Source organism: Lutra lutra, chromosome 11 (assembly GCF_902655055.1).
Source record: "Lutra lutra chromosome 11, mLutLut1.2, whole genome shotgun sequence".
Classification (NCBI taxonomy): Eukaryota; Metazoa; Chordata; class Mammalia; order Carnivora; family Mustelidae; genus Lutra; species Lutra lutra.
The window spans coordinates 42,441,874-42,458,364 of NC_062288.1; the positions used below are offsets into that span (position 1 = coordinate 42,441,874).

At 45.6% G+C, this 16,491-nt stretch overlaps 1 protein-coding gene across 1 annotated transcript in view; it reads left to right on the top strand.

Annotated features, from left to right (window-relative positions):
- Positions 1–202: 202 nt before the first annotated feature.
- The window catches only part of NXPH1 (neurexophilin 1), a 296,351-nt gene continuing 280,062 nt past the window's right edge, over positions 203–16,491 (top strand). Inside the window, 2 exon segments of the mRNA XM_047695983.1 lie at positions 203–712; positions 1,568–1,731. Coding sequence (XP_047551939.1) covers positions 1,678–1,731 — 54 coding nt within the window. The 5' untranslated portion in view covers positions 203–712; positions 1,568–1,677.

The window sequence follows — 16,491 nt, forward strand, 5'->3', positions numbered from 1 at the left end:
CGGCGTCCCGAACCCCGGCGTGCTCCAGCGCGTCCCCCAGTGGCCGGGCAGGACCATGCACAGGGCCCGAGACTCCTCTCCGGAGTGGCTCCCTGGCTTCTCAATGTTGCGGTAGGCGTGCAGCTGCTCGGTGCGCCAGGAACCTCCAGGTCTTGCCACCCCACCCCTTCCTCAGAAACTCAGACCGTTAGCGCTTGTCGTGTGTTTTTTTTCTCTGAAAAGCCAGTGTTTTGTCTCTCGAGTTCGAGAGGACTTGCCCAGTCTCCTCCCCTTATGTCATTTCTACCTTCCTTCGGCAGCCTCGGAAAGCAAGGAGCCCGGGACTGCTCGTCCCAGAGCCAGAGCTGGCGGTCCCAGTCCGTCCAGCGCATTCGCTTCTCTCCCTCCCTCTCTTACTCCCTCCCTTTCTCTCTTCCTCTCTTTTCTCCTCCGCTTCCCCCTCCCTCTCTTGCCTCATAAGTTTCCTGCACCGTGAATCCAACTGTGCCAAGCCTAGGCTCCCACGGAACCAAGCCTGAGCGCGACCCGGGCGCTGAGACGCCGACTCCGCCGAGGCTGGACGAGGCAGCGGGACCGGTCCGCGCCCAAGCATGGAGATGAAGCGCCAGGGAGGGCATGTCCGGGGCGCCGGAGACGCCAGGCCCGAGTAGCTCCTCCATGGAGTCTGCCCAGAGCGGTCCCTGCTCGCCGGTTTCGCCCCTAGTCCTGTGCGGTACGTACACTTCGCCTTTACAGTCCGGGAGAGGGTATCTTGGAGCGGGGTGTGGGACACCGGGAAAGGGTTGGCAGGAGGGCCCCTGGTTGAGAGACAGAGTGCGCCTGGCGGGCGGGTGACCTCACACACCCGGGCAGGCTTCCGCTCTAGAAGTTAGCGACTGACTCTGCCTCTTGGCTTGAAAAAAAGTAGTGCCAAAGATGTGCTTGTAGGCGCGTGTATTCCTGTGCAGGGGACTCGAATGGGTAAACTGAGCCCGGCTTTACTGTATGCAAATTGCATTCCCTTTCCCCACCCCCACTCCACGGAACGTGTGAAGATATCCAGCACCTAATCCGGGTCAGCTCTATCTACCCCTTCCTCTTCCCGCGCCTCCCTCACCCAGTCTCTCCAGCTCGCTTTCCTCTCTCTTTCTCTCTCCATCTCTCTCTGCTGGTGTGTACGTGTGTGAGCACGGCCAGGGCTGGCGAAGAACCAGCCGCCGCCTTTAAGTCCGAGCCGCCCGGCCATCAAACACTAGGACAGATCTAGCTGCCAGAGACACTTGGGCTCGGAACCAGTCCGCACGCGGTTCTGTGTGCCCCACCACCTCCTGTCTCCACCACCCGGGAATTCGCACGCGAGGAGTGCAGGGCGCAAGGAACCCCTCATCCTCCTACCCTCCTGCTTGCCTGCCTGCGGACCGAGCGCTTGCTGGTTTCAGGCGCTGGATTTACTCGCTTTTCAATTTTTCCTGCCCCCCCCCCCCGTTTTTGGTCCACCCCTCCCCTCCACGACCCCCTTTCCTCGCTTGGTCGCCAAGCCTAACCTAGCCCGCGTGGTCATGGGATGTCTAATTTCATTTGTATCTAGGCTGCTGAGAGCGCTCCTTGCTCTGTAAAGTGGATGTCAGGTGGATCTATGTTTTTGAAGGAACAAAGACTCAGCGAAAGCACCGCCGAGGAAGTTTGAGACGCGGGAGGATGCAGGCTGCGTGCTGGTACGTGCTTCTCCTCCTGCAGCCCGCCGTCTACTTGGTAAGTCGCTGCGGACCCGGCGCCCCCGCAATCCCACCCTGGTCGCGAGGCCAGACAACCAGGGGCGCGCGGGAGGAGGGTGAGACCGCCAGTGCAGCGAGAGCAGCGTGCCTAGCGACCGTGTTGGAACAACTTTGGCAAGCTGGTCTTTGGATCCCTGCGGGATTTTCCGGGTTTCCCACTCTCATTTCTTGCTCCAGTCCCCCATCTCCTGTACGTGATTCTGAAAAGAATCTAGGTGGCCCTAGACATCCGGAAACCGAGGAGATTGTGGGACGGGATGCTTTATGGGGAGAGATGGCAAAAGAAAGGGTTGAATATACGTGGAACTCTCATTAGTTCATCCACAGAGTTTAAACGAAAGGAAATGGAGGTAGAGAGTGAGGAGCACGAATCTGCCTGGGTCTCTGACTTTGAAAGTGAATCCACCCACCTAGTCCCCCAGTTTGGGGATATGACACAAAGAAGTGAAGGTAACTTTGTTCACTTGCAGGGTTCACAGAGGACAAGTTTATCAATAAGAGCACCACAAGCGATTAGATAAGAGTTAGGTCAGGGTTGCCCAGGCAAACATGCAGCGGCTCTCCTCCCTCTCCTCCCAATCTCTTCTTTCCACAAAATAACCCAACCCCAGTTCCAGGGCTGAACCCCTTACTAGGGAATGGCAGACCTTGTTGTCAGGAAAATACTAAGCAAAGTCACTGCCTGAGTCTTTCTGGAGTGGAGTTTGGGGGGGGGGGTCTGGAATTTGCACACTGTTGGAACAGGGGATGGAGGTGAATTGCTAGCTGTGGGCACCGCGTGGAGCCAAGACGGAGAGAGCAATTTTCTCGTGTCTGGCTTCAGGGAGGGCCAGGGCCACTCGCACCCTGCTGGTGAAGTTGTGTTCAGAGCGCTGACACCCCATAGCTTATTTCTGAGCCACAAACGCGGACGGAGGGCCCAGTGTGTTTTGCCTAGGGACGAGGAAGGCTGGGCTAGGCGGCCCGAGCTCTCTAACGGGGCTGGAAGAACAGGATGGGACGGGGGGCGGTGCCGTCCCTCAATCCCAAGGGCTTCAGAACCCACAAGCCCAGGAGCAAAAGTGCTGCCAACCCTTCAATTGAGAGCGTTTCCCAGCTGTTGCCCTGGTGCATGTGACTGCGGGGCTGCTAGTTGTGTGAACTCTATGTTAATGAGTGTGTATGTATATGCGTGTGTGAATATGTATGTGAGGGTGTGTGCCTTTCACGGGTTTCAGCTTCAATCCAAGAACCCTCAGTGACGCCCGTCTTTGCATCTTTATCGCCTGACTATCGCAGCCGCGGACGCCAGAGGGCGCTGCGCGTCAGTGTCCTCGCCTACAGGACACCTTGGGGTAAACAGGTGAAAGCCAGGGCAGCCAATCCAAAAGAACAGGCTTTCTGACTGTCACCGAAGTCTGTGTGTTCCCCGGCTGGAACGCAGACAGAATGCAAAAATTGTCCTTAACATTTCCCATCTTCAGTCATTCTTGCCTCCCCCCCGCCCCGTGTCCAGTCTACCCACTGACATTGAGAGCCCAAAGACGAAGGGCAGAAAGTTTGGCTAGAGGAAATACAGAAATTGTTTATTGAAAGAAGGGGAGGGACCGCAAAATGAAAGCTACAGAGGAGGGATATTAACGATTCCCTTGACCATGGAAACCCTCTTGCCCCTTTCCTCTGCATACCTTTACGCGTGGCCTGAACCTCAAGACTATTTTTATGTCCTTGGACTGTGCTCACACCCGGCAAAGGCTCGCGGCTGTGGTGCAGTTTATTGCTTGGAGCAAGTATTTCGATAGTCTGGAAAATAATCTATCAAAAGCAGAAGTGAAATCAATACGTTGTGTTAAATTTTAAATGTGTTTGTTGGCAGTTAAACCGTTTTCCACTCATTACAACAGTAGTGCTGGATTTATTCTAATGCGCTGAGTTCTCAACAAGCGCATTAATTCTCCTTTAATTGTAAACTGGGAGCATTTGAAAACCATTCAGTGTGCAAATTATGCTGATTCAATTACCGTTTAGTTACAGACTTCATTACCTGAATGCCTTTTGGCAATACGGAGAAAGGAGACAATTTTTCCAGTTTCACTCAAAACAATACGAAATGTGAACAATAAAATAGAGAAGGCGATTTAGAAGTCCATTCTTTTCTCTCCGATCTAAAGTTGTTTTGTATGTCGGGGATTAGAAATCACACGGTACCACAAAAACAAAAGGCTGGTAGCTGTGACCCGAGGTAGTATTTCCAGGGATTGTAATCCTATGGTTATTTGCCCTCAGAATTCCAAGATATTTTCCTGGAAGAGCAGGGAGCTGGTTTTTACCATGGAAATAAACTTAAAAGGGTGATCAGGCAGTCGGGACAGGTTGGTTCTAGGCAGGTAGGGAAGTGGAGAGCCTTCATTAAAACTCTAGGGCAATGAGATAGACCTGAAATGGCTGAAGCTTCTTTCTCCATCTATTTTATTAAACACCATATACTGTGACTGAATTTATCATTTATTTACAACTGTATGTTAGAACATCCTGGATCTTTGCAAGAAACTGCAATAGATGCATGCAGTTGGTCAGGAGCTGCTTCAATTACACTGCAAGAAGGCAGGAGTGGCAAAACCATTATTTTATTTTATTTTTTTCTCCTTGAATTGCCATAAATCAAGAAGGATTTTAATGAGTAATTTTATGTCTTTATGAGCTCACACCACAAGTTAAGTGATAGGGTGCTCTATTTATGCATTGCCTCTTAGCTGATAGCACAGTGTATCTTTCCCTTTAAGCCTCTGGAATCCCAGTTATGTTTTGGTCCAAGGAGTGATTGCCACATTGTGTTCAGGGGAACAAGATTTGTGTAGGTATTTCTTATACAAACATATTCCTGCTTCTGCTTATAGAGAAATACCTTGAATGTTCCCAAATTGGGGATTTTTTCTTTTTTTACATGAAAAACAATTCTCTATCCACAATGCTCTATTCTTAAGTCACACTCTTCTTCTGCCTGTATTTGAGTGAATGTTCTCAAAATGTTTCTTGGCCCAAGTTTCTTTGGATGCCTGCTCTAGGTTGAGGATTTTGAGAGTTTTTGTGTTTATTGAGAGACGAGTCTGTTCTGTTTCAAACTGGAATCTTATTTAGTACTGCATTAGGAAGTTAATTAGAAATGTGTCTACAAAGTAACCTTCTGAAGCATATTAGCTAGCGTACTCAAAAATCACCACAGGGCTAACTCCAGCCATAAATGCAGGGAAGAAGGAAACCATTTTTAAAAAATAAAGGCAAAGAAATTTTCTGTCTATTGAATTTTGTGTATAATAGATTTAAAAGTCTCAATTTGTCAGGAGAAGAACCTATGGTGTATCAATACTTGTTTAAAAATTTTAAAAAGGCCCTGCAATCTTTATTCTCCTGTCAGTTCTGCACTGATTCCAGGATGTTTTCAGTACGATAGAATGGGGGTAACAGGACAACAGCATTTTAACCGAATTGAAGCACACTCTGGATACACTAGGAAAATGTGATTTCTGGTTCTGAAGAAAGGGAGTCCTCAATTGCATTCTTTTCAGTGGATCAAACTGAAGGATAGGCCAGGGCACACAGGGTGCGCACCTCGGAGCAGAAAGCAAAGGTGTCCTCTTGGTGGCTCACCTGTGGCCATTTTTAGAGTTGAGGACTGAATCTAATGAGTACTCCCTGGGCACGTCAACAAAAAAGTTACTCAGAAATTGAGTCCAGAGAATCTGGTCAGGAGTTGAATGAGGTCATTGTGATCAGTCACACATTCACAGTTCTGTTTTCATGAGAAGAGGCTCCTCACCCTCCAATTTAGGTCCCAGCAGTTCTGCTAGGAATTCAAATTGCTAATAATCTAGTTACTTTTTAAAACAATATGGGTAAGAATTGAAAAACTTTGTTCTTAAAAATTGAGTCAGTTATTCCTTCGAATTTAGAGTGTCCTTAAAATGTGAATACTACTCCAGTTGTTTAATAGAGATTAAAGAGTGATTAATATATATGGAATACTACCTCTGCACTACTAGAAGCCAGACCGTTTGGGTGAATTTGCCTCAGCGTGAAGGTGAATGTTAAGAACTGAGAAAGGTGAGAGGGAAAAGCAGCAGGAGAGAGACCATCTGTGTCTATCCTTTGGACTAGGTATGGGCACTTTACATCTTTTGAAAATTAAGCCACTGCCCACTGAAAATAGTACAGTTTGAGCTTATTCCTGAAAAGAGAAGTACATTAACTACCTGACAGCGGCCGGTCAGTGTTTTCTGTTAAGGCCAGTTCTTGGAGGTGGTGCTAAAATTTCACCAACACCACTGCATTTCCTGATCTTTCTACCCAAGACCAGCCTTCCTGATACAGGAGCAAAACCTAGGGTTTGAAGGAGCCTGTGCCCCAGCAGCACAGCAGGAAAACTTATCAGTCCCACGACATATTCTAGGGCTCTGTGGAAGGAAAAGTTGGTGCTATGCCATTCCATTATTGCATTTTACTGAAGTGTTCAATTTTCTGTTGACCAAGAAAGCAGCTCTCCTGGTGTGTGGGAAGCACTTGGGTGGTTTGCCCTTCTGCCACACTTCAGGAGAATTATGGTAGTCTGGGGCCTTCTAGTGATAGCTTCTGGAAGAAACTGTCTTAAGTATTAGAAGGGGAGAACCAGAATCACTCCAACTTTCTCAGCTGTATTTTCTCGGAAAGCCATTAAGTTCGTGGCTCCTCTTTGTGTGAAGTTGATTTCTATTTGGCTTTGAATTGTTGACGGCTATTTCCTCTTTAATGTAAGTGTTGTCTGGGTGAAAAATATATCTAGTGGCAGGGAAATTGGTTGATTTTTTTGAGATAGGTGCCCAATGTCCTACTTTTCTATCTGAGGGAAAATTTTCTGCAGACTACAGAAATTGACAGCATTGTCCAGGTAATAACCACCATGGACAATATTTTCAAAAGGACATTTGAGTGATGAAAGCATTTGGATATTGCTTTTTCAAATAAGCAATTTTCTGTCTTGGCCTTCTTTGATTTTATTGGGGATGGGGGAGAAGGGACCAGGAATTGGCAAAGGTACACTTTCCTAGTTATTCCCAGTCCTGAAATATCAAGGTGCTTCTCAGCTTCGGTTGGAATTCCGGAGTCTGAAGAGCCCTGAATGGGTTTGGCTGTCGCTGCTTTGATTTTGAGTCAAAAGGGTATCTTGGGAATGAGGAATGACACTCTTCTTGCAGTCCCCTGTCCAGATGGAAGCTCTGAAAGTCGCATGCTCTCAAGTAGCCAGTTAGGAAGTGTACATTCTTTCTAAGTTGTTTGTTTTTAAGTAAGGTGCCTCGCTTTGTTCCGATCCTGGAAAGTTCCCTTGAAGCAACCAAATCCTTCTGGAGCTTCAGATCTCATTCTAAGACCTAAACAGTCTTCGCCATTTTAATTAATAGGGGCAGGCAGGCTAGTCAGTCTGGCGAGGCGCGGGTCGGGTCAGCTGTTTATAGGAGCAGCGGGGTGGAAGGCGGGTACGCTCTCTCGCCTAGCCCTGCAATCTCCTCGCCACTATTGCTTAGGTCCGGAGGCGTGTTTGCAGGAAGTTGCGGTCTTGATTTATCCGCTACTCAAGCTTCCGATCAGCTTTTTCTCTATGTCAGCACTAACCCCTCCCGGAGCTTGGTAAACAAGGCGCACACATTTTTTCTGCTGTCGATTGGCATGTTGACGACTCTGCTTGAAGGAGTGTGACAATAAAGTGGGAAACCAAAGCTTGGCAAGCACTTAATCAAGGATAAAAAGGTTCCGCTGTAAGGATGTCACTCAATTTATTGTGAAAGTCGAATGAATTACGTTTAATGAAAGTGCTCCCCAGATGAATATTACCAGCAATTTCCTGAGTTGGCTCTGTCAGCTCGAGATGAGGAAATGCCAAACCAGATCAGAAATGAGCGCCCATCTCAATTACTATGCAAGCTTTCCAAGAGCGGCTTTTTATTGAGATAATATATATTGGCGGCTTCTTCTTGCGGGTCGGCGCGCCTAGGAGCGCGTTTGCGCATTTTCCAAGTTTGCCATCTGCCCTCGAGGTTTTCTGGCTGTTGCTTAAACTTCTGAGTGCGCCGCGTTTTTGCTGCGGGCTGAAAACCTAATTACCCTCCTTACAGCTTTTTCTTGTATATTTTGTTTACTATGGAGGTGCGGGCTGGCGGGGGTGAGGTTGGGGGTGGGACCGAGAGAAACCTTTTCCTCAGGTGCCCGTCGTTACGGAAAGTTCCTTTGTCATTTAGATGGGTGATCTGGGTGTTGGAAAGCAAGGTGGCGCCCAGAGCCGGGTCTCTGGGATAGAGAGCACCGTGGGGGGTCCCAAGAGCAGGAAGTGTGTCTCGGCTTGCCTCTCCCAACGCCGAGTAGCAAGAAGACTTTTAACGTTCCTACTTCCTTTAAATTAATATGGGTTTTTTCTTGTTCAAGCCGGAAATAAGTTGGGGAGGGGGATACACAGGCCGCAGCCGGAGAACATCACCTCATCTGCATGAGAAAGGAGAGCGAGAGGTTTTTCATGTAGTGCTTCTTTTCCCACAATAAGACAAATTGCCGCTTAGAAATACCGAGGGTTTCCTTAGAAACTGGCTCGTGGGGGCTCTGCGCGTTCCTGTTGAACCTGACTTCGGCCAGGCCTGGCTCATCACCCTCGTAACCCTAATGGATTCTGACGGGAAGGATCCGAGTTAGTGACGGTGAAGGCAGCAAAGGGAGGTTGGACGCCCTCGTCCTACCAGAGGGAGGGGGCGTCCTCCTGACACAGAGGTCTCAGCATCCTCCTCATCCATTGATTTTAAAGGCTATTTCAAGTCGTCTTCTACAGTTAGAGGAAAGAAACTTTCTTCGACGTAGGTTTCATACCCTAGACTCGGAAACCCTGTCGTCTCACCAAAGCCGCAGAGTGTTTGGGCCCCGGCAAGTTTGCCAGCCGGAGTCGCCGCCGTCACAGCTGCGCGCTCTATTGTCTGCTTTTAGCCTCGGGTGACCTCGAGCAATCCCAACTGGTTTAAGAAAACAGAGGCACAGCTCTCTCGCGTCAGGACCCTAAGCTTTCACACCAAAGCGTAGCTTCTGGGGAACTTTTCGTCGACGCCGCCGAGCTTCTGTGCTTCTGGGGCAGCAGGCAGGAGTGCGGCAGTTCCCCGGAGGGAGGTCGCGGGCACCGAGATTGAATGGGTCGTTGGTCGGCGGCTGAGTAAGCCCGGCGCGCGAGCGGTTCTTCAGAACCACGGACAGAGCCACAAGCTCCGCCTGGCCGCCGGCGGTCCGCAGGCCAACCCTCCTCTGTCCCGGCGGCCCGGGCTCTGTCCCGACAGAAGTAGAGTTGGCGCTTTCCGCAGACGCTTCTCTACAGCCCAGTCGCGACTCTGACGACCCGCCTCCCTCTCCGGGTCTTTCGGGAGCACTGAGCTCAGATCTCTAGGTCCGCAGAGTTTCCTCTGGCCAGATCGGCTCGTTTGCACCACTTTCCCCACAACCTCCGTGGCTGCGGCGTCACGTGATTACCACAGAGTTTAGGCGGAGGGGAGCTGAATTCTTGCTCCCCCCACTTTCTCCTCCCCTGTCCTCATTCCTTCGCACAGTTCGTTAAGTCTGCCCCCTCCCCCCAAGAATCAAGAGATGTAGAGCTGTAAGTGTCTTTAACAATGTAAAAGCCCCGTTTGACACACAAGGAAAGTGAGGCACGGAGAGGGGATCAACTTTGTCGTCAGAGTAAAACCGAGTGGGGAGCAGTGACTCATGCCCTAACTCCCACCTGCAGGGAACACGGCTGGAGCCCTGGAGACACCCTCTATGTTCAGGCGCCCTTAAAGAGCGACGCGGGTGGAGGGTGGGAAGTCGTAATTATTATGAATTTCTAAAGGAGCAGTAATTATTCACGGGGAGCAGGACCAACCAAGGCTCGGGCAAAAGAATCGATATATTTCCTATCGAAAGTGCTTGGCTCAACTTTAATGCAGACGAATTGGGATGCAGTCTCATTATTTTCCGTGTGGTTAGGCTCCGCAGCGTGGGGCCTGGTGCAGCGTGGAATCTATCATCATTAGAACCAGGGTGGGGTAGGGGGAAGTTTCTCCTTATTTACTTAACCAAACAAACAGACAAAAAGCCCCTAAATCCGCGAACAAACCGCAAACACTCCTGCACAATCACTGTCCCGCCTCTCGTTTCCTTCCTTCAACCTCCTTCTCCGGCTGCTGTGGTACACTCTCCCCTGGCCTTTCTGAACCCCCTAGCGCCAACACTGTGGGCATTTAAAGTATGGGCAGTTCTTCCTTGGCGGTGGTCACACGGTTGATTTGGTCCAGAAATAAGCCGAGGAGTACCCAGAGTTGGCGCTAGGGGTTCTCTGTGTCAAACGCGAAGGTTGGCTGGGAAGTTCTGTCGGTTTCTCTCCCCTCAGTGTAAGAGGTAGTCCTTTCAGGATACCTGCTTCTGCAAATCCATGCAGTATTAAAGAAACAGAGGTCTGGCAGGCAGTGCTCCATCAATCTGTGTGCGAAGCCAGTTTGGAGAAAGGCAAACCTTCAAGAAGAGAACCAATCTGGAGGTGAAGAGAGGCTGGGAATTGAATAGGAATGGAAGGGACAGTTCAGGAGCTTGGCCTCCAGGGTCTTCTAGAAGGCTGGGCTGAGACCATTCTTCCTCTTTCCAGCAAGAAGCTGGCCTTTTGCGGGAGGGCCAACCCACTGCAGTTTTTAAAGACTGGGATTGGGTCCCACCTTAATCCACTGAAGTCGCTACTGTGTCCAGGGTCCTGCCTAGTGAATTACACAGCATTTTCCTATTTCTCTCCGATTTGTGCAGCCTGCACTCCTAGGCACAGTCTCACTCTTAGAAGTTGCCTGCTGACCCTGGTGGGCAGCTGCTGGGATGGAAGTTGTATTCTTGTGCTGGTGTCTTCACTGTTTCCTGCAATGCCATTGCTCGTAAGGTCAGCAAAGTGGTGTGTGTGTGCATGTATTGTTAGTGGTTATGTATTTTTGAGTTCTTGGCCTTCGTTGAACCCTTCTTTATAACAGATCAATCTAGCAGAGAAGATATGGTGTGGCACTTAAAAAAAACTAACTCCACCTCCTTAATTGCATTAATATTATCACAATTATAGTAACATCTATAATAACATCAATGAAAACAAAAATTAAAATTATGGACTTACAAGCGCTAAAGTAGAAATAATACCCTTCACATTCACTTGGATTTTCTTTTCCTCAGAGCCCAGTGTTTCATGGTATATTGTGATTACCTGAGTGTCTTTGTTTGCATGCTGTCAGAGAGAGCCAGCTAACTCAATACCGGGACTGTATGATCTACTGACATCATTTCCTCCCACCATCTTCATTTTTAGAGGCTTTATAATTAAACTCTGTGAGATATATGTAACATGCATCCAGCGGAGAGCCTTTTTATTTATATTTACGTAGCATGCTGAGGAAGGAAAATTAAGGAAGTGCTTATATTGAAGTAATAAGCCTGCTTTGATATTAGCAGGAATGTCCTTTTAATTTACTTTTCTCAAGTCTAAAAGACTATCTCTATAAGACCAGACCCCACAGTCATGCCTTTTTAAGGAGAGATTCCAATAAAGTGGAAAGACATTTATTAGCTTGTACTACCTTAGTGGAACAAAAGGCCTGGCTAACCGCTCACCGAAAATGTACAGTGGGCTTAGCATGGCAAAATTGCAGTCTAATGCAGGAAGCTGAGCAGAAAGAACTAGCTGGAAACACCTTCAAGGCCTTACATTTTTCTGCCTCGCCCTGTCCCTAACCCATCACAAGACACAATGTTTATACCCAGTGTAACATGGCCTTCTAGAGCCAACACAAAGACATCATACTGCAGATCCAGACAAATTTTAATAAAGTTGAAATCATAGTCTAGAAAGAAGGAGACACAGATTTTCTTCTCCAAGATAGGTTATTACCAAGAAAAATTATGATAGAAAGGCTTGGAGAAAATTTTCTGACTTAGAAGTCTTTCTCCTTTCCAAGTTAAACACACACACACATATACACACATAGCAGGGCAAGATTAGCTATACATCTGTACATCTCTCTCTGAAGGATTCCATGGGGAATTATAGTGGGGAATTCTTTTGTTTTCTAAGTTGCTGGCCTTGAAATTTCAACTTGAGTTTGACAGTAACATTTCCTTGATAGGAATCTGGTAACTGGCACTATACTGTTGTTCTGTTTATGTCAGTATTTTCAGCCACAGAATGAAAGCGGTTTTGGTACAGAGAAGCTACTGTCATGACAGCTAGAATTTTACTTATGTATATATATGGCAACCTCTCCACCCAAACTTTAGAAAATGATTCTTCTTGTAACCTTGTAGCTGAATGTTATTAGAGGCCCACAGGTATATAAAACAGCTTATATAAAATTAATGGACTGCTTTACATTCGCAATCTCTTACTTGTGAAGCCCTTGTAAAATATCACATCTATTTAAAATAGGAAGAATATAAAGTCAGGTTTTGTGTGCAATCAATAGTTGTAAATGGTTCGGTGAAATATTTGATTGTTTTCAGTGAGTTTGACAATGTGATGGATATTTATTGTCCCTCTTTGTGCACTGATGTGCTAATCATAAGGCTGCCCCTTCTTTTATGTACTTGACCAGTTTTGAAACTGATTGTGAGACTCCAAGGCAACACCAAAATCACAAGCAAAATTTTAGGAAAGATGCATTTATTAATTTGCCAGATTACAAGGAGGTCCATGGGTTAATGTGAAGAAAAAAAAAGCAAAACACCCTCCAATATCGTGTTATTATTTTTTTAAAAATGATCAACAACATATTGACTTTTATTAGAGTTGTGTATATTTAAGGTGCATTTTTGAAGAAGAAAATAAGTGGAGGTTTTAAGTTAGCCTCAAACTTCATAAAAACTAGACTTTTTGAATATATGATATTGCTAAAATAAATCTCTTCAGCTACTTTCCAAAAATGTGGGCGAAGTTGAGAAAAATTGGAGGTCCTCATTCTTTTCTTCCTTTAGATATGTATTAAAGACTACATTTTTCTTTATTCTGTCACTTAGTTTTTGGATCTTAAAGACATGCCATAAGCCTCACTATGAATTTCTTTCTTCTTTTTTCTTTCTTTTTTTAAAAAAATTGTGTATTTTTATTTAAAGAATAAAACTTTTTTTTTCCTGATCAGATTGAGAATTATCATGGCCACAAACCATAGTTACTTTTTGAAAACCTTCCCTTTTCCTCCTATTTCATTCAAAGATGACCTAGAATAGTGAGACTTTTTTATTTTTTTTGGTCCTCTTTGTGAAAATGACCCTTGTACTATTGTTAATATCTCCTTTAAGTAAGAAATAGTGCCTTAATTTACCAACTGGCTATATTCATTGCTGATGCTACTAGGGCGCATTGGAAAATTCTTTAAAACATGGTTTGAATTACACGAATTCCATTATACTTTCTGTTTGAGAAGTTTCCAATGAAAATACTATAATTAATCCCAGGTTTGATTCTAAATCTATTTGTGGAATGGTGAGTTGTGATTTGTTCTTGGAGCAGCTGTGGTGTTGGTAATAGAGCTGATGACAGGATCTCTAAAATTGAAAATATAAAATACCTTTACTCAAATATCTTTTTCAGTTATTTGTATATAGTTTGTTGTACCGGGGCACCATCATTTATTGTTTTACAGAATTAAATTTAGAGAAAGATGCAAACCATTGCATTTGAAAGGAAGTTATTCATGCATAATAAGTGTAGTATTTCTCTGGTCTTGATGTGAAACTTAATTGCTATCGATGTGGAGATTTTGCAGAACATGGCAGAGTTTTTGCCTCTTTCACAAGAAATACATAATTGAATGATGAGCGCCTCATGTTAGATTTTCGGCCTTATTTCTTTAGGTTTAATAAGGCAGAGTTATGAACAGCTGCACCAAAGAACCAGCCATAATCTCTAGCCACTATCAAACTAATGCAGATCTGGCATGAGCACAGATGAGCTGAACTGCCACTTTTGGATCTGCAGCTCTGTTTTCTGAAATGTGCTGGAGAGTGGAAGCATGAAAAGTGGATGATTTAGCCCAAGGTGTTTAATCCTGCCTTGCATTCTTGACTGAAATCCTTTACAATTAGAATGGTTCTGATTAATGTGTGGCCAGATGTATATGCACATGTCTCAGACTGATGGATTCTAACTACCCCCCCAACCTCGGTTGCCCTCTCCCCCTTAGCCAGCTTCTGTTCTTCGACCAAATGGTAAAGAAAACAAGAGAGGCTGTAAAGGCAAATGCATATGTGGAAAGATGGCTGATATCTTACCAAGATATACTACACTATACTACACTATACTATACTATACTATACTATACTATACTATACTAATACTACAAGGTGGGTAATGTCATGGCTTCTGTGCAAGTGTCACCATGAATTCTTGGTAGAAATAGAGGAGTTCTGATGATAAAGTGGAGGCCTTCTTGACTCCAATGAGGACCTGGCTACAGGAGGGAGAAAATAGGCCCCCTTTCAGTCATCCCAGGATATCTTTCTCTCTTTCTCTCTCTCTGTCGCTCACTTCAGTTCTAAAGGGAAGCAACACTGAAGAAAACTTGCTAATGAAAAGGAGGCGAAGAGAATGGCAGTGTGTTTTCTTGATCCTGTGACCTTGGGCAAAAGTTTTAACCTGTCAGACCCTGATTTCCTTGTCTGTAATATGGGTCTAAGAGTACTTTCTACTCCGTAGAGTTACTATTGAGGGTTAACTGAGTTAATGTGCTGTAAAGAGCTTTGAAGGGAGTGATGAGCTAGTAAAGAGAAACATCTTGTTACCTGCTAGACAGAAAGGTGTCTGGGCCAGGGTCTTCTGCTCCCAGGCACAGGTCTTAGATGGGTGAAATGCAAGGACTGACTCTCTGTCTTTGGTTTCCTACTTCCTTATTGCTGTATAGTTGCCTAGGGTTGCCCAGAGAACCGTCAGTACTTAATGTGAATAGTAACCATTGTGACTAAAGCCAGAAGAAGATGGTCATTTCCACAGCAACCAATCAAATGTTTATTGAAATGGAGACACAAGTCTTTGATAGGTCTAATGAGCAGATTGCCTGGTTGAGTGAGAATTCTTGTGATGTTTTAATTTTAGGTGGCAAACAATGTGAACATTTATTAAGATCTGATTTAAAATATTGATATTTATAAGTAATAATTGCCTTTAATTACTTTTAACACTTGAAAGTCTCTTAAAGTTTGCACACAAGGTAGTCAAAACATCTAGCCTACTGGTTTTAAAGTCCAGGGACATTTGGCTGGGGGATATAGGCTACTTTCCTCCATTAATGCGGTAGCACGGTAAGCTCATAGTAGTACTAGATGAAATAATTTGATAGGATGAGAATCATGGCTCCCCTCTCCTATGCTGCCCCAAATGTCTCCTGTATGTCACCATATGCCTCCTTCCAAGGCATTGCTGTGGGTATCCCAGAGTTCCTACACAGAGACACAATCTTGGATATGATATGAGAATTGGGAAAGGTATGGGATGACTGCAGGGATAAAATATTCTGCATTCTTTTTTTTTTTTTAAGATTTTATTTATTTATTTGACAGAGAGAGATCACAAGTATGTAGATAGGCAGGCAGAGAGAGAGAGGAGAAAGCAGGCTCCCTGCCAAGCAGAGAGCCCGATGCGGGACTCGATCGCAAGACCCTGAGATCATGACCTGAGCTGAAGTCAGAGGCTCAACCCACTTAGCCATCCAGGCGCCCCAATATTCTGCATTCTTATATATACCCAGAGCCAAGCACTGTGCCTGGACTTTAGCATGGATTTTCTTTTTCATTCTCACTTTATTTTCTCAATCCTATGGAATGGCAGGTACTATTAATTTCAGTAAAGTTTTGTTAATATCATTAGTGTTAAGGTATTACTATGCCCATCCTAGTCATATCATTAATAATACTCCATTTTAACCAGATGAGGAAATTAAGTCATTAAGAATGTGTCTGTCAGGGGCACCTGGGTGGCTCAGTGGGTTAAAGCCTCTGCCTTTGGCTCGGGTCATGATCCCAATGTCCTGGATCGAGCCCCACATCGGGCTCTCTGCTCTGCGGGGAGCCTGCTTCCTCTTCTCTCTCTATCTGTCTGCCTCTCTGCCTACTTGTGATCTCTGTCTGTCAAATAAATAAATAAAATCTTTAAAAAAAAAAAGAATGTGTCTGGCACAAGGTGGTGATATTCTGTCCTAGGCAATCTAATTCTTCAAATTACTGCACCATATTATGTGAGTGTGTGGGCATGTGTGCACGTGTACATGCATGGGCACACATAATTGAGTGGGAGGAGAATGAGCTTCATTTTAAAGTTTTTGAAAGAAGTATCTGTTGCTTTCCGCTTTAATGCACAGTTCTTCTTTTCCTCTCCTCTGGGTATACCTTATTTGGGCAGTTGGAGTGTACATAAAATTGCTGTGGTGTTACCATAATGCAGTAATTTTCATTAGATGTAGTTACTCTGGAAGAGTTTCCCATCAAATGGGAGATACAAGAGTAACAAATGCAGGTTTGATATTAATGGTTGTGACTTAAGCTAGTGCTGATGGCATGTAGGATACAATCTCTTTAGGATGTTTGCATCTATTGACCTGACTGAAAGGAAAAATGATCCCTGGGCCTCAGGGTAAGGTAATAACTGAGACCAGAGCATAAAGCACAACCCTCACAGTCATCTGTGATGGGCTTTAAAATGATCCACAACATC